Below are 18,678 nucleotides of genomic sequence, written 5' to 3' on the forward strand. Positions count from 1 at the left end.
TTGGGCCATCCTCCACTGCACTCCCTGGCCACAGCAGAGAGCTGGCCTGGAAGAGGGTCAATCGGGACAGAATCCGGCGCCCCGACCGGGACTAGAACCCAGTGTGCCGGCGCCGCAAGGCAGAGGATTAGCCTAGTGAGCCGCGTTGCCAGCCCTTAGATTACAATTTACTTAACTAAACGGTGTCTGTTTATCTTCACTGCCTTCTCCTTTCTCCCACCAATCCACAGATGTATGGCCACAGAGTATGAGGAAACGAGACAGGGAGAGGGTGCTGTGAGACAATTAAGATGGTGGATGTCCATTATGACACTGCACTCTGGAAGACACATCGTGCTTTAAACTTCCATAAACAAAATGCACCATGGTTTGAATCAATGCATGGACAGATAATTTTATTGGACAGACAACAGGATATATTCTAAGTATTCCTTAACTCAGCAGTTATGTCCAGAGCCATATGTCTGTCCATGCCCAGAAGTGGCTTTTGTGTGCTTTTGATGCTTAGCAAGGCATCAAGCATTATACATTATGTAAATAGGAAATCAGTGTTCCTTATACTCTTGTATATAGGTGTATCTGGTCCAGCCTAGAATAACAAGCTAAAATGCCTTGAAAGAAGTGGGTAAGTGGTCTTCCTTCCTGTGAGGGTCATTTTTTATGTTTAGAATGGCAGTTTTCAAGGACCCCCATGACAAACCACTGCTCCCTGGAGATGCCAGAAAGCTGGGGAAGCAGCGTGGTTAGCCAGTTTGAAGTGGGGAGTCCTGCCTGCATTTTCTAGTTTCCATGGTGTGATTGCTCCCACCCAGGCCAATTTCACATCGCCAGTACAACACTACTGAATGTGAAACTGCAGTGAGAGGCACCTGAAGCTCCAGCACATCACTCGGGGGCACACTGCATTACCCACCCCCTTTAGTCAGATTGCAAATGCGTGCAGACATATGTGTTTGAACATATTGCAAAGTTCTGCTTGCAAAAACATTATCTTTTGATACCTGCATCTGAAGCACCAAGCCTTCAATGTTATAATTCTGAGAAGATAACAAACTTTCCTCACCCCATCCTAGTAATATAAACTGCTCACATCCACCCATACAGTGCTAATAAGATGACTGGTGTAGTTTAGTTCTGTGCCTCAAATGAGGAAACTAGGCTGGTGGGTATATTAGCATTTGCTAAAGCACAAACACCCTTAAACTTAGTGGCTTTTAAGACACCAATTTTCACTGGTGAATTTATGGATCAGATAAGCAGCCCTGCCATTCTGCACCAGTCTCAGCTGTTCATGGTCGAGTTCATGTACACACCTGTGGTCCACTTCTGGACTGAGATGGCTGTGATGTGAAATGGAGTGATGAGGATGGCAGGACCCATGGCCACCTGCACAAAGCAAGACTGGTGGCTCAGGTTTCTAATAGCAGCAAAAATGCATCCTAACACAGGTATGTTCCAGGTGTCTGTGTACTTCACCTGTGTTCCCATCTTGTCCCAGTGATCAAACAAGGCATGGGCTGTGTCCAGAGTCCCCAGTGTGTATAAAGTCCTCCATCAGAGGCCACTAGGCTCTTCCACTTGGACTAAAGAAATTGTTAAGTAGTCAACTCTGCTCAGTGGCACTCCTGGACCACTAAACCTATAGTTCCTATTAAAATCATGTCTGTGTTGTAAAGTCAGGAGCTGGTGATAGACAATGATAAGAATAATGACAAATGTTGGTCACTGGGTAAGGTGGCATCTGGTCTGCTGCTTCTAGAGTGACATGAACAGCATAGTCAGCCTGGCCAAGACATGAGAGGCTGTGACGAAAGCCTCCTTTGCCTTCCAACAACTTGATTTGCAGATGATCTGCATGCCTTTAATCAACCATCTTTTCCAAGAAAGAGAGCAAACCATGGTCAGGACCTGGCAGTTGCAAGGGTGTCCTCAGGTGTCAGAGTCTCAGTGCTTTGATGGAGAATTGCTCGAGGATTCTCTTCTGTCCTGGCAATCCCAGGACAGGCAGATGGGAAGGGCAGACTGTCTAAGCACACCCGGTAGTTCTGGCTTCATGATTGACATAAACACATTCCCTTTTGGACAGGAAGCCTTTGTGTTGCACAGAGTTACTTGCAATATTGATTGGGGAAGTAATGACTCTCCAGGTGTATTCTAAAAAAGGAAAGCAAAAGCTGTACCCCTTGCCAGTGAGAGGCTTATTTTAGATTTTATGCACTTGCTCTTTGCATTGCACTCCTGCTCTTGTGCTCAGGGCGAAGGTGCAAGATGGTTTCAAAGAATTTCACCTGCAATTATATTTTTCTCCAAATGTATTTATTTTGAAATCCAGTTAAAACACAACTTTTAGTGCATGACTGATACAATGTTCAAGGGATAAAATTTTCCTCAAAGTAAGATGTTTTATTTACCCAAGAAAAAATGTGAGGAAAGAATTGATTTCTGAGTGTCTAATTCATTAAATTAATGTATAGTTATTGTGGTATCTAAAGCCACCATTTTGGCTTGTTGGCTATAGAGTTTGTCTACAGAGTCTTTGGTATCTAGAAGGCATAATTTCCTAGAAAGAAATACATGAGAAATGGAATGTAAAGAGTTCCTGTGAAGTGCCGAAGCATTCATACCACCAAAAATGAAATCACTCCAGACTTTTTTGAAAGTGTGTACATTTTCATGTTCCACCTCAAGAATACTTATCTCTTCCACCTGACTTCTCATGTTACACTACCTTCCTCATGAATAACCAATTGTATCTCTATCTTTAAATCCTTGGGTGGCTTCCAATACAGTAATAGCAAGAGTTATTAAATATAAAATGGCTGCTGTGGGCCTTACACTATTCTAAATAGCTCATTTATATTCATGTGATAGTCTAGGGATGTATGTTATCATACCCATTTTCCAGATGAGAAAACTGTGTTACGGAGAGTAACAGAATCAAAATTTAAGCTTAGTTCTGTCTTCAAATTTGGCTTTCGATTACATCATGGCACTCTTATGATCTTAACGTAAGAAACAGTTTGTGGCTTTCAAATATAGGGTTCATGTATGTGTACCTTCTGTTCAACCACAAACTTTTTTATTTTTTATTTTTTATTTTTGACAGGCAGAGTGGACAGTGAGAGACAGAGACAGAGAGAAAGGTCTTCCTTTGCCGTTGGTTCACCCTCCAATGGCCGCCACGGCCAGCGTGCTGCGGCCGGCGCACTGCGCTGATCCAATGGCAGGAGCCAGGTGCTTCTCCTGGTCTCCCATGGGGTGCAGGGCCCAAGTACTTGGGCCATCCTCCACTGCACTCCCAGGCCACAGCAGAGAGCTGGCCTGGAAGAGGGGCAACCGAGACAGAATCCGGCGCCCCGACCTGGACTAGAACCCGGTGTGCCGGCGCCGCAAGGCGGAGGATTAGCCTAGTGAGCTGCAGCGCCAGCCCCACAAACTCTTGATAAAAGATCTGCTTCTACTCTTCTGAATATGTAAAACAGTCTAAAATGCATTCCTGTCTCCCAGTTGTGGGCAAGAGAAGTCCTGTCTTGGGCCCCGAACATCTAACTCTAAGAGCTTTGATCTACTTATTTCTGAAGATCCTGTTTCCCATATGGAAATTGGAATGGCAGAATACTTATCTTGCAGAGTTTTGAGGATTAAGTGATGTCATTACATCAGCATGGTGTCTGCTCAGAATGAAGTTTGGCACAAATCAAACACAAGAAAACACTGGTTCTTCTTTTGATAATGTATCTTGTTGATGTCCATTTTAATTACAGGAGGAGCTGCACTCATGTTTAGCTTGGACCCCATAGTCTCTTGATAGCTCCCGCAGGATGGCTAGGAGCTAATGTAAGAAAAGTGGCCTCTCTTGTTCCTGCTTGAGACTGGACACGGGATCATTGTTCCAGACCCCTGGTTTCATCACATTTTCTGATACAAAGCAAGATGAAAGCTACAGTTGGTATAATAAATATTAAGTTTATAGTAATACATTTTATAGAGATACCTACTATAAATGACCTACAGTGGAATCCTTGTATGTAGACATTTCATAAGAGCCAACTTGAGCTGAAGCCTGTCATAATCACTCACAATGCTGTATTACTTTGCTACTGCTGCTATATCATTAGTACAAATTGATGACTTAAACAAACATAAATTCATTATATGAGAATTCTGCAGATCAGAAGTACAAAACATGTTTCATTGGGCTGAGAGAAAGATATCAGTAGGGCTGATTTCATCTTGAAAGATCCAGTGAGAAGCCTGTTTCTTTGTCTTTTCCAATTTCTAGAGATGACCAGATGGTTGAAAAATCAACACATACTTTTTGTCTAACAGGTTCAATTGAGTTTTGACCTTGGAATTGGGGTGGGAAGGTGTTGTCATCCTTTTTTGTATTGAGGCATCCTAATATAGTGCCATAATATTCCAGCTGACATGAAATTGTAAAGTTGTAGATAATTTTATAAGTCACCAGTTTAACATACCATGCAAGGAGAATCTTCTATGGTCGTACTTCTCAGACTTCAGGATTCACAAGAATCCCCTGTTACTGGTGCAGATTCTGATTCAGTAGGTATGAGATGGGGCCTAAGACCCTGTACTTCGGGGCCAGCATTATGGCATACTAGGTTAAGCCACTGTCTTCGATGCTGGCATCCCATACAGGTGCCAGTTCGAGTCCTAGCTACTCCACTTCTGATCCAGCTCCCCTGGTGGTGAGCCTGGGAAAGCAGCAGAAAATGGTTCAAGTCCTTGGATCTTGTACCCATGTGGGAGACCCAGATGGAGTGAGCACCTGGCTCCTGGCTTCAGCCTGGCCCAGCCCCAGTCATTGCAGTAATTTGGGGAATGAACTAGGGGGTGGAAGATCTCTCTCTCTCTCTATCTCTCCCTCCCTCTCCCTCCCTCTACCTCCCTCCCTCTCTCCTCTCTCTCTCTCTCTCTCTCTCCCTTTCTCTGTAACTGCCTTTCAAATAAATAAAAATAAATCTTAAAAAAAAGATCCTGCATTTCTAATATGTTCCCAGGTACTGATCCAGGGTTCACACTTTGAATAGTAAGACTTAGAACATTACTGACAGATGAGGCTCCCATAGGGATGATTCTGTCATAGTCTCTTCTGTGTATTTTCATAATTACTACTGTCATGTATACACAAAATTACTTCTTGGATCGAAGACAAATAACATATTCAAAACTTGTCTGATTTTTTTTTAAATGTAAACCATAATGGCATTGCAATTGAACACTAAAATAATGGTGCTTCTGTAGGGTGTGAAAAGGCATATACAAAGTATGTATAAATAGGACTACATATACATATATATGTACATACATATAATACACACACTTATATATGTATACAAATATATGTATATATGCTTCTTGATAAATTGATATATAGATGCAGAGAGAGATTCTACATCTACATAAAATCATGCAGTTATGGAAACCTCAAGTTATATAATATGTTATATCACTGATTTAACTGACATTTCCCATTACATTAGTTTTTAAAAGAAAACAAAAAATTGATGGTACAAAGTTGGACAGTCCTACAGATAAAAGCATGGGTATAAATGTAATGTGGCCAGGCCTTTTCTGGTAAGGAAGTGGGCTGGCAGTTCCAAACGCTGGCTGAACCGAATGGAGTTGAAGTGCTCTATGCGAACAGCAGCAACTCTATGGCTGAAGTTACTGATTTTAATATTTAAATTTAGCTTCCACACATACTTATCACCTTCATTCTTATTTAATATTTGAAAGTTATTACTTTGGAGAAATCCAGCTAAGGATGGTGATTATGGTATATCAAAATCTATTGTGAGTGATTGTTTTAATGAATCTGCACCAACAGGGACATGTAGACATTCAGACAAAAAACAACCTAATTATAATGACAGCACCAAAGTGAAGCTGTGACAGTTACAAAACCAATTTAAAAGTTTTCTTGACAGCCACAGCTAAAAGCTTTGTTTGGACCCTTCAGTAATAACAGTTTACTTAAGACATGAATCCATAGCTAAGAAAAATATAAAGTTGTGGCTTTTCTGTCATGCAGGTAAAATGGAAATCAGTTGAAATGTTTTTAATAGAACATTATGTTGAAAAGAGTAGAGAAAAAGAATAATAGTTATGGAATTTAACTCTCACAATACAGGAAAGACTAAATAACAATAAAAATTCTAATGAGAATAGAATCTTGCCAGCTGATTTGCTTATCTGTATTTTGAAGACCAGCAGTGCCCCCAAGTAAATTGACATGCAAATGAACATGTTGATTGGCAGTTCTGGAATTTGATTTTGTATTACCTATAAAATAAAGTCAATGGTAAATTGATATGAGAATGCATCAGTAGCCATGATGACAGGAAGCCTCACTAAAAATCTGCTTTTCCAATAATGTCTCTAAAGTTATTAGTCCTTTATCATTGTTATTTATCTTGTTTTGTTCCGGGCTCAGTCAGATATGCAACATAATTAATTCTTTGACCTTGGGCAGTGACTTTCTCACTTCTAAGCAGAAAAATGCCTGAATTGCATTTGTTTTCACTGCAAATCCAATACAAAATTTGCCATATATAAGCAGTGTTCTAAGTACTTTACAAAAATTCACTAACTTAATGGCCATCTTTAGGAGCAAGTGCTACTATCTGCACTTTACTGATAGGAAAATTGAGACACAGAGCAGATAAGTAACTCATCCTTTGCCAAAGAGCCAGTATGTGCTGGAGCTTCAAGGCTAGGCAACTTGGCTCAGAGCCCAAGCTGCTAATGACAAGTTTGGGGTCAGGAAAAGTCTGTGAAACACATATGTAAATGCACAGGGACCATGGCAATGCCCAAAGGAGGCAATCTTTTTGCTTATCCACTCTTAGATACTTCTTTGGTTAGGCTATCTTAGTTGCAAAGACTGAAAATTTCTCAGGTCAGGACAAACATTGGCTGAAGACTGGATAAAGAAATTATGGGATATGTACACTATGAACTACTACACAGTGAAAAAAAAAAATAAAGTCCTTTTGTTTACAAAAAATGGATGAAACTGGAAAAGATCATACTTAGTGAAATAAGCCATTCCCAAAAGGACAAATGCCGTATGTTCTCCTCGATCTGAGGTAACTAATAGAGCACCTGAAAGGTAAACTATAGAGATGAACTTGGCACTGTAAGAAGCAGTGACTTTGAGCAGCCCTAGTCTCTACTGTTGAGGAACATTTTTTAGTAATATGTGTTGAACTCTTTACTTAGTACACAGTTAATCGTATGTGTATAAAGTTAATTGAAAATAGATTTTAGTAAAAAATAAGAATGGTAATAGGAGAGGGAGTAGGAGGTATGGGAGTGTGGGTGGGAAGGTGGGTAGGGTAGGAAGAATCACTATATTCCTAAAGTTTTATGTATGAAATGCTTGAAGTTTGGGTACCTTAAATCAGTGGTTTCTGGGAGGAAAAAAGCTTAGATGTGGTAGAAAGGAAAGTGGTGTAAGTATAATTAAGGATTCCAGCAGCTGTGCATATTTCTTCCATTGTCCAAGAACCTTATAACCAAGGTTAAAATTAAAAGGAATTTCTAAATATAACAGCATCTTTCAGTCACTAATATAGTTTCCCTCTCTCTCATATAAACACATATCTTTAAATGTTTGCTTTGAGGAATTAAAGGAAGGAATAAAACTAGTGGGGCCAGTGCTGAGGCATAGCTGGTTAAGCTTCTGCCTACGGTGCTGTCATCCCATATGGGTACTCCAGTTTAAGTCCTGGCTGTTCCACTTCTGATCCAGCTCTCTGCTAAAGAACCTGGGAAGGTAGTGGCAGATGGCCCAAGTTCTTACACCCTAGCACCCACGTGGGAGAACAGGATGCAGCTCTTGGCTCCTGACTTCAGTCTGGCCCAGCTCTGGCCATTGTAGCCACTGGGGAATGAACAAGCAAATGGAAGATCTCTCTCCCTCCTCTCCCTATCCCACTATCCCTCTCCTCTCCCTCTCCCTCTCCCTCTCATTCTCTTTCTCTTTCTCTTTCTCTTTCTCTTTCTCTTTCTCTTTCTCTAACTCTACTTTTCAAATGAAATAAATCTTAATGGGGTTTCTGGTTTCTAGCTTCAGAATGGCCTAGTCCAGGCTGTGACAAGCATTTAGAGTGAACCAGCAGATGAAGGATCTCTCTCTCCTCTCTCTCTCCTCCTCTCTCTTCTTTCCTCTCTCCTTCCACTCTCTCTTTAAACTCTAACTCTCTCTGTGTCACTCTGCATTTCAAATAAGCAAAAATAAGATAAATTGACTTAAAAATATTATCTAACTAGATCCAAATGCCTTAAGGGCTGATTCTGAGGCCAGAGTGCTGTTAGGACATCTGCCATTCTATGAGTCTGCTGTGTATCCAGCTTCCCATGTTGGATTTTTCTCTCCTTTTTAATTCTATCAGTTAGTATTAGCAGACACTAGTCTTGTTCATGTGATCCCTTTGACACTTAATCCTATCATTATGATCAATTCTGAACTGAAACTGATCCCTTTGGCTAGTGAGATGGCATTGGTACATGCCACCTTGATGGGATTGAATTAGAATCCCCCGGCATGTGAGAGTATTTCAGGCATGGAAAGCCAAGACACTCTGGCTAAAGAAAATGGCCTACATGAAAGATCTCTGTGAGTGAGATCCCAGCGGAAAGAATGGGCCATCAAAGAAAGAGGTACCTTTCTCTGAAGGGAGGAGAGAACTTCCATTTTTACTATGACGTTGTCTAAATAAGATTGGAATTGGCGAACTCAAGAGGCTTCCATAGCCTTGGCAGCTCATGACAAGAGCCTTGATTGATTACTGATGTCATAAATAAGAGTGTCAATTGTTAAATCAACAACAGGAGTCACTGTGCACCTACTCCTCATGTAGGATCTCTGTCCTAAATGTGTTGTATTATGTGAATTAATGGTATAACTAGTACTCAAACAGTCCTTTATACTTTGTGTTTCTGTGTGGGAGCAAACTGTTGAAATCTTTACTTCGTATATACTAAATTGATCTTCTTTATATAAAAATAATTGAAAATGAATCTTGATGTGAATGGAATGGGAGAGGGAGCGGGAGATGGGAGGGTTGCGGGTAGGAGGGTGATTATGAGGGAAAAAAGCCGCTATATTCCAAAAGTTGAACTTTGGAAATTTACATTTATAAAATAAAAGTTAAAAAAATACAACTTTTAAAAAATATCATCTACCCAACCACTGACAATGAGATGTGAACTATACACAGATGAAATATGTTTTCCATTTTTAATGCAAAGACTCAGACTACTTCCCAGCCATTTGTTAGCTGTCTGAGGAGAAGGACCCCTCCGCTGGCACTCTCAGTAGTAAGGGACATTGACAAACGTCTTGGTAGCATGGTGGCACACAGCAGCCAATCACGATGATGTGGTCAGTTGAAGTCTGAAAACACTAATGATTTCTGTGGTCCTGAGGGTCGGTTCTTTGTGATGAGCTGATCTGTTTTTGCCTCCCCAGAAAATGATGCGATCGTCTGTGTTCCACATGTTCATCCTGAGCATGGTGACCGTGGATGTGATCGTGGCCGCAAGCAACTACTACAAAGGAGAGAACTTCCGGAGGCAGCACGATGAGTTCTACCTGGCCGAGGTACGCAGCTCCGGGGAGGCGAGGGCGAGGGCAGCCTCGCAGGGCTCACACAGACGTGAAATGCATTGCAGTCTGGGGTTACTCAGTTCCCACCAAAGCTGATCTGTTGCCCTTTCTGTGTGTTTCTTCTGGCCACTGTCTTGCTACCTTCCCCACCATGTGTCCTGTTGTCTGGGAACCTTTTTTCCATGGGCGTTACCCTTCTGATGCTTTCCTCTCCACCTTTGCCTTGTTTCCTGTGAAGTGTAAGCAAGCATGCAGTCAGGGGATTATAAATAAGCAAGTCAGCATGCCAGATCCACATGCCGGGGATTGGGAGGAAGTTTGAAGAGATAATACAATGATTATTGCACTAGCAACTGAAGTGTTACAAGCCACACTAAAGATACCAAATCAATAGCAGGCAGGATTAGAGACTGAGCATCACTGTAGCATCTGGCATAACATAGTAGGGGCTTTTGGAATAGTGCTTCTTATCTGTAAACTCGTTAATATTTGATTCTTCAGCATTTTAATGATTCCTAGACTCCATTATTTTTTTCCATTGTGGAAAAAAAGTTGTATCTAAAATCTAGCTGCAGACTCAATGGCTATAGAAGGCTACTTCAAAAAGTTCATGGAAAATGTATATTATCAAAAAACAATGTACGCATCTCGGCTATTTTTGTACTAATATGAATTTAAATTTTAGTTCTATTTTCCCCACATGTTTTGAGATTCTTCATATGTTATGTAAAAATCAAGTGACATATAGGAACCCATTTATGTATAGTTGTGCTTTACTCGAAGTATCTAATATCTGAGAAAGCTAACTTAAAAGGCAAAAAAGATCTGTTTGATTAATTTTATTATAAAAGCATTGTTTACATTTAAAAATATCAGTTTTCTATATGATTGAAATCTCTTGGATACTCAGATTTCTCCCTGTATATTTAGAAATGGGTGAATTTAGAAATGGATTCGGTATAGGGAAAGGCATTGTGGTGCAACTGGCTTAGCTGTCATCTGCATTGCTGGCATCCCATATGGGTGCCAGTTCAAGTCCTGGAGGCTCCACTTTTGATTCAGCTTCCTGCTAACACACCTGGGAAAAGCAGCAGACCACGTGCTTGGGCCCCTGCCACCCATGTGGGAGACCAAGATGGATTTCCTGGCTCTTGGCTTCAGCTTGCATTGGCATGGGCTGTTGTAGCCATTTGGGTCATACAAAGTGGATGGAAGACATCTCTCCCTCTCCCTCTCCCTCTCTCCCTCTCTCCCTCTCTCCCTCTCTCCCTCTCTCCCTCTCTCTTTCTCTTTCTCTTTCTCTAATTCTGCCTTTCAGATAAATAAATAAGTCTTTTTAAAAAAAGTTCAATCTACTTATGCTCAAGCTTTTCTGAAAAATAATTAGTTGCATGTCCCTATTGAATGTAAACCTCTGTGTGCATATAGAGAACCTTTGAAGGAGTCAGTTACAAATCTCCCTTCCTGGAGGTTTGTTTCTTGCAAGGAAATATCCTTGATAGTAAACTCCCACTAGAGGGAATCTCTGTGATATGACACTTGCCTCATGGCCACCTGGTCTAAGGAATTTGCAATCTATCAATAGTTTAGGCAAGGGGCCTGTGCTGTGGCATAGCGGGTAAAGCTGCTGCCTGAAGTGCCAGCATCCCATATGGGTACCAGTTTAGGTCTCTCTGCTACAGCCTGGGAAAGCAATAGAAGATGGCCCAAGTCCCACATGGGAGATCCAGAAGAAGCTCCTGTCTCCCAGCTCCCGGCTTCGGATCTGCACAGCTGTGGCCATTGTGGCCGATTGAGAAGTGAACCAATGGAAGGAAGACCTCTCTCGCTCTTATTCTCGCTCTCACTCTCTTCTCTCTCTCTCTTCCTCTCCTCTCTCTGGGTAACTCTGATTTCCAAATAAATGAACCAACAGAAAAGGAAGACTTTTCTCTCTGTCTCTCTCTCTCACTGTCTACTCTGCCTGTCAAAGAAAAAAAAAAGAGTTTAGGCAATAAACGGTAACAAGATGTTTATACTGTGAAGAACTAATGACAAGGGGTTACAGAGAAATTATATACAGACCAACACCTGCAAAAAAAAGAGTGTAATCTTGCTGTAAATCTAGCACAAAAAGAATGGATTGTTATTGAAAGCCAAGGGAGGCTGGCGCCATGGCTCACTAGGCTCCTCCGCCTGTGGCACCGGTACCCGGGGTTCTAGTCCCGGTCGGGGCGCCGGATTCTTCCTGGTTGCTCCTCTTCCAGCCCAGCTCTCTGCTGTGGCCTGGGAAGGCAGTGGAGGATGGCCCAGGTCCTTGGGCCCTGCACCTGCATGGGAGACCAGGAGGAAGCACCTGACTCCTGGCTTCGGATTGCCGGCCATAGTGGCCATTTGGAGGGTGAACCAACAGAAGGAAGACCTTTCTCTCTCTCTCTCTCTCTCTCTCTCTCTCTCACACTCTCTCTCTCTCTGTCTCTCTCTCTCTCTCTCTCTGTCTAACTCTGCCTGTTTAAAAAAAAAAAAAAGATGCAGTGTGGAAAGGTGGGCATTGTGTCACTACAAGTTAAGTTGCTGCTTGGGGATAACCACATCCCATATCAGAGTATCAGTTCAAGACCCAGTTACTCTGCTTCCAATCCAGCTTCCTGCTAATGCATCCCGGCATACAGCAGATGATGGCCCAACTACTTGGGCCCCTGGCACCCACATGGAAGAACCAAATTGAGTCTGACTTCCGGCTTTGGGCTGGGGCAGCCCTGGCTATATCAGCCATTTGGGGAGTAAACCAATGGATGGAACATACCTTGCTCTTGCTCTCATTTGCCTCTCAAGTAGATGAAAATAAATAAATGAACATTTTTTAAAATGACACAGCAGGAGTTGGTATTTAGTTAGCACCTAAGACTCCAGTTAAGACACCCGTGTTGCAAATCAGGGCAGCTGTGTTTAAGTCCTGACTTCGGCTCCTGATTCCAGCGTTATGCCAGTGACAGACCCTAGGAAAGAGCTGTGATGGTCCATGTAATAGATTCCTGCCATTCATGTGGAAGACCTGGATTGAATTCCGGGTTCCAGACTTTGGCCTGGGCCAGCTCTAGCTGTTGCAGGCATTTGGAAATGAACCAGAAGATGGAAACACATTCTCCCAGTCTGTCTGTCTTTTCTCTAGGTTAAATATGGAAAGAAGGAAAGAAAAGCAGAGAATGGAAGTGCAGATGTGAAGGGTGAAATCTCTCCATATGGTCACAAAACAGATGTGATTGAAGTGGTGAAATAAGAGAGCTAGAAAGTAAGATGGTGATCGGAGAGTGGGATCCAGGACCTCGTTGGGATCCAGGACCTCGTAATACCAGAATAATTTTGAGTAATCAAATACACAATCTAGGGTGTTCTGTACCAGTGGGTAGCTTGAAGATAATGATGTAACCAAAGCAGAAATGCCAAGGAACTGTCAAAGCAAAGGTATCGGTTGAATCTTCAGCTGGACACTGACATCACTGAGAGTGAGGACAGTGCTTGGAGCAGAGGGAAGTCGAAGGCAAGGCCGAGGGCAAGCGAAACAGCCTGAAGGAGAAATGAGGAGAGCGTAGCTGCAGGGACTATGTCTCCACAGACTGTCCAAGAGTAACAGGTGGGGTATCATTCCCAAATCCACACGAGGGTCTTCAGCAAGTTCACGAAAATGTGTGTTATGAAAAACACTATTGTGCATAGATTTCAAAATTTTCTTCTACCAAAATAAACATTATTTAAATGAATTTTATAAATATAAGCAATGATCTGAATCTCGGTTTAAGTAATAGAAGAAGGGAGCATTTCCACCAGCATTCTCATTTGCTAAATGAAATATATTAACAATGACAAGAGCTACATTTTTGGAAGCTGACCCTCCAAAGAAGTGCTTGAAAGGGACTTGCCTCACTTAATTATCTCATTTAATCCCCCAAACAGCTATAATAACTGTAATTCAAGGTTATGGACTATTAAAGTATTTTAGGAAATAGCATTATGTAATATTTTAGAAAGTTAATGTTTAAAATAGATCACAAAAGGCCATGACCTGTCAGTTCTTTCTTAAATTGACACATATTCTAAAATAAATCATTTAGAAATCCAAACTAAACCACTCTACCCACCAGGAGACAACTCATAGTCTAAAAAACATCCTTTAAGAATAAATTAAGGGCCGGCGCCGCAGCTCACTAGGCTAATCCTCCGCCTTGCAGCGCCGGCACACGGGGTTCTAGTCCTGGTCGGGGTGCCGGATTCTGTCCCGGCTGCCCCTCTTCCAGGTCAGCTCTCTGCTGTGGCCAGGGAGTGCAGTGGAGGATGGCCCAAGTGCTTGGGCCCTGCACCCCATGGGAGACCAGGAGAAGCACCTGGCTCCTGCCATCGGATCAGCGTGGTGTGCCGGCCGCAGCGCACCGGCCATAGCGACCATTGGCGGGTGAACCAACGGCAAAGGAAGACCTTTCTCTCTGTCTCTCTCTCTCACTGTCCACTCTACCTGTCAAAAAATTAAAAAAAAAAAAAGAATAAATTAAAGCTGCTTAGCTTCTGATGTAAAGTTGGGTACTTGTTTTGTGACTTTAATTAATTAACCTAAATTTAGAATTAGTTAAGAAACAGGAAAATAGTTTCTTTTTTCTAGGCAATACATAAACATAACAGACTGATTTTACTTTGTGAGGGTTTTAATTTTTCATTTTGATCTTAGGGAGCACATTATTATTATACATAAATTAATGTGTTTAGAATGAATATAACTGTACTTCAAAATGCATATTCTTTTCTTTTTTTAAATATTTATTTTTATTTATTTGAAAGAGTTACAGAGAGAGAGTTCCTCCATCTGCTGGTTCACTCCCCAAATTATGGCCAGAGCCGAGCTGATCCAAAGCCAAAAGCAAGGGACTTCTTCCAGGTCTCTCACATAGGTGTAGGGACCCAAGGACTTGGGCCATCTTCTACTGCTCTCCTGGGCCATAGCAGAGAGCTGGTTCAGAAGTGGAGCAGCTGAGACTCGAACCAGCGCCCATATGGGATGCCGGTACTGCAGGGCAGGGCTTTAATCCACTGTGCCACAATGCTTGCCCCCATTCTTGTTTTCTTAATAACAAAATTTAAGCAGTGTTTTCTTCCTATTGTTATATATAGGCTATACGTTTAACAAAATGTATTCAATACATTTAATAAAAATTAGGCAAATGCAGTGTTATGTACAAAAAAAGAACAGTTTTAACAGAATTTGCTTTTTAAGAAACTCCCAAATGTAAGGGAGAGACCCAACAATGGAGCAAGCAAGCACACAGAGCAGCAGAGAAGTCTACTGTTTTATTGCCCAAAGTCAACTCTGTTTGTCCTCCTAACATTAGTCCCAGGTACACTGCCTTGCTCTGAGTCCACCTGAATCGGGAGCCCAGCCCTCTTCCTGCTTCAGGTATTAAGCTTTAATGTGCATTTACTTATGTAGCCAGAGAAGAGAAGAAAGGACTCAAACTACATGCCCCAAAGGAACATAGCCCACAGAGAGGTGTGTCTTCCTCCAGTGTATCTTTTCCTCCCTCCCAGTCCACCTCTGTATCGTCTCATCTCTGATGCAGGCTGTCCCCTCCCCACTCATGCACAGCAATCCACGCCACACCCAGACTTGCATTCCCTGCTTCCTCTTTGCTGTGTCATTTTAAAAAACACTCATTTATTCATTTTCATTTGCTTGAGAGGCAAGTGACTTGGGCACTCTTAGTGACCTACCCCAGGTATTTCCTCCAAATAGATTCAAAGGCTCCCTCAAATATTTCACATGAAATTCTTCATCTCATTCCATTATAAAGAGATCAGAAAGAAAGGAGTACCTCGGACCCTTTTTACATGCCAATTGTGCTTGGTAAAGGAAAATCAGAAGTGAATAAAGTGAAAAAGACACAGGAAAAGATTTGTGACTCCAACGACTTCTTTTTACTTTTACAAATTGTGGTTCCATCAGAGTCTTAAGGGATTATCAGTATAATCCTGGATGCAGGTTATACCTTAAATTTATATGAACTAAGTGATTTATCCACTATAGTTCATTGACTATATGAGAAAAACTAGATAAAATGATTCCAAGTTAGTGTTTGCTTCAACAAGCATCTATGTCAACAATTTCATTTATCAAGTCCATGATTTTAATGAATCTAAAATCATAATTTTTGCAGTAGAAAGCTAAGGTAATCGTTAAATTTCTGTCAGAGGTGACCAGGAATAATCTGTCAAATGCACCAGCTCTTTGGAAATGCCTATAATAGGGGAGAATTAATGTTGTTTTTTTTTAACAAACTATTAAAATACAGTGTACATACCAAGAAATGTATTTAAGTGTAAGATAAGTGAGTTTTGGTCTTCTAAGCATACTAGTAGCCAACACCCAAATTAAGAACAAAGCATTACTAATACCTCAAGAGTTCTCATTATCTACCCCCTACATTTCTTTTTTTTAACATTGGAAAGAAGACTATATTGTCATTTGCATGGTAAGATTCAGTGAAGCAATATTTATAATTAATACCAAATGATTTGATGCCCACACGGTTTTTATACTCTCTTTATTAAATTCTACAAGTAAGAGAAAATATGTGATGTTTCTCTTTCTGGGTCTCATTTATTTCATTTAACGTAATGATCTCTACATGCATCCATTTCATTACAAATGTCAGGTTTTCATTCTTTTTATAGCTTGATAATATTCCATAATGTGTGTGTGTATATATATATATATCTCACATTTTCTTTATCTAAATATCAGTTGATGGGCATCTAGGTTGATTCTATATCTTTGCTATTGTGAACTGAGCTGCTATAAACTTGAGAGTGCATATAGCTCTTTCACATGCTGACTAATTTTCTTTGAATATATTCTAAAATTGGATAGCTGGGTCATATGATATACTTATTTTTTAGTTTTCTGAAGAATCTCTATGCTTTTTTCCATAATGGTTATACCAATTAACATTCCTGCCAACAGGGAATTAAAGTACCTTTTTTTCCACATCCTTGACAGCTTTGGGTTTTTTGTTTTGTTTTGCTTTTGTTTTTTGGGTTTTTTATTATTATTATTTTTTGGATAATAGCCATTCTAAATGGAATGAGGGGGTACCTCATTGTGTTTTTTGCATTTCCCTAATGGATAGTGATCCTGAGCATCTTTTCATGTGTCTCTTGGCCAATTGTACTTCATTCTTTGAAAAGTGCCTATTTTTATCCTTTGTCCATTTCTTAACTAGATTGTTTGTTTTTATGGAATATCTGAAGCACTTTGTATAATCGAGATATTAATCCCTTATTGGATGCATAGTTTTCAGAGATTTTCTCCTGTTCTGTCCATTGCCTCTTCATTTTGTTAATTATATCATTTGCTGGGCAGAAGCTTCTTAGCTTGATGTAATCTCATTTGTCTATGTTTTGCTTTTATCACCTGTGCTTCTGGGACCTTAGCCAAGAAATCTTTGCCTGAGCCCATGTCTTGCAGCATTTCCCTTATGCTTTCCTCTAGTAATTTGATGTTTTCGGTCTTAGCTTTAGATCCTTGATTCATTGTGAGTTTATTATTGAATAAGATGTAAGGATGTCTTGTTTCAAACTTCTGCATGTGGAAATCCAATTTCCCCTACACCATCTGTTTAAGAGACTGTTCTTTCTCCAGGGAGGGTTTTAGCTCACTTTTCAAAAACTAGTTGGTTGCAGATGTAGGAATTAGTTTGCAGAGTTTCTATTTAGTTCCATTGGTCTATACAACCTACTTTTGTGCCAGTACCAAGCTGTTTTGATTATAACAGCTATGTAGTATGTCTTGAAATCTGGTATTGTGATATCTCCAGCTTTTTATTGTTTACAATTGCTTTGTCTATTGTGTTTTCATAAGAATTTTAGGATTTTTAGATCTGTGAAAATTGCCTTTGGTATCTTGATTAGGATTTCATTGGATCTGTAAATTGCTTTGGGTAATATGGATATCTTGAATTCTTCTAATCCATGAACATGGAAGATTTTTCATTTTTATTTCTTCTATTTCATTAACATTTTGTAATTTTCATTGTATAAATCTTTCACATCCTTAGTTAAATTTTCCCAATACATTTAAATTTTTGTAATTATTGTTAATGGGACTAGTCTTATAGTTCTTTTTTCCATCAGAGTATTGTTGGTTTATAAGAATGCTATTAATTTTGTGTTTTGATTTTATATCCTGCAATTTGCCAAAATCTCTCAAGAGGTTTTGTGTCTTAGTGGAGTCTTTTGTTTCCCCTATATAAAGGATTATGTCATTTGCTTTCCAATTTGAATCCATTTCATGTACTTTTTCTCTTGCTAAAACTTCTGGAACTGTATTGAATAGAAGTGATGAGAGTGTCAAAAATTCTTGTCTGGTTCTGGATTTTAGTGAAAATACTTCCAGCTTTTCTATTAATTTTGAGTTTGGTTTGTTCTTATTTTTCTAGGTCCTTGAGATGCATTGTTAGATAATTTATTTCATTCCTTTCCAATGTTTGATGTAGGCACTTATTATTATAAATTTTCCCCTTACCACTGCTTTTGCTGTATCCCTTAAATTTTGATATGTTGTATTTTCATTTTCATTCATTTCAAGGAATTTTTATTACCATTTTTTTTCATTGTATGACCCATTGTTCATTCAGGAGCATGTTGTTCAGTCTCCATGTGTTTGTATATTTTCTAGATTTATTTGGTTGTTAATTTCCAGCTTTAATCCATTGTGGTCAGAAAAAAATACATGACATGATTTCAATTTTTTCAATTTGTTGAGACTTGTTTTTTGGTCTAGTATATGATCTATCCTAGAGAATGTTCTGTGAAGATGAAAAGAATGTGTATTCTGCAGCTGTGGGATGAAATATTCTGTATATATTTTAGGTCAATTTGGTCTATACTTTAGATTAGCTCTGTTGTTTCTTAGATGATTTTTTTGTCTAGTTGATCTGTACATTGGTGAAAGTGGGGTGTCAAAGTCCCCCATTATTGTTGTATTGAAGTTAATGTCTCCCTTTAGATTCATTAACACT

The 18,678-nt window shown here is 40.2% G+C and overlaps 1 protein-coding gene across 2 annotated transcripts in view; it reads left to right on the forward strand.

The window, feature by feature from the left end:
* NALCN (sodium leak channel, non-selective) overlaps positions 1-18,678 on the forward strand; it is a 368,383-nt gene that overhangs the window by 160,890 nt on the left and 188,815 nt on the right. For both annotated transcript variants that reach the window (XM_089303460.1, XM_051849987.3), the window contains exon 11: positions 9,500-9,631. In XM_089303460.1, the coding sequence (XP_089159586.1) occupies positions 9,500-9,631 (132 nt within the window). The remainder of the gene's footprint in view (positions 1-9,499; positions 9,632-18,678) is intronic.

The sequence above is a fragment of the Oryctolagus cuniculus genome, chromosome 9 (assembly GCF_051225735.1).
Source record: "Oryctolagus cuniculus isolate XC-2025 breed Fujian yellow rabbit chromosome 9, ASM5122573v1, whole genome shotgun sequence".
Classification (NCBI taxonomy): domain Eukaryota; kingdom Metazoa; phylum Chordata; class Mammalia; order Lagomorpha; family Leporidae; genus Oryctolagus; species Oryctolagus cuniculus.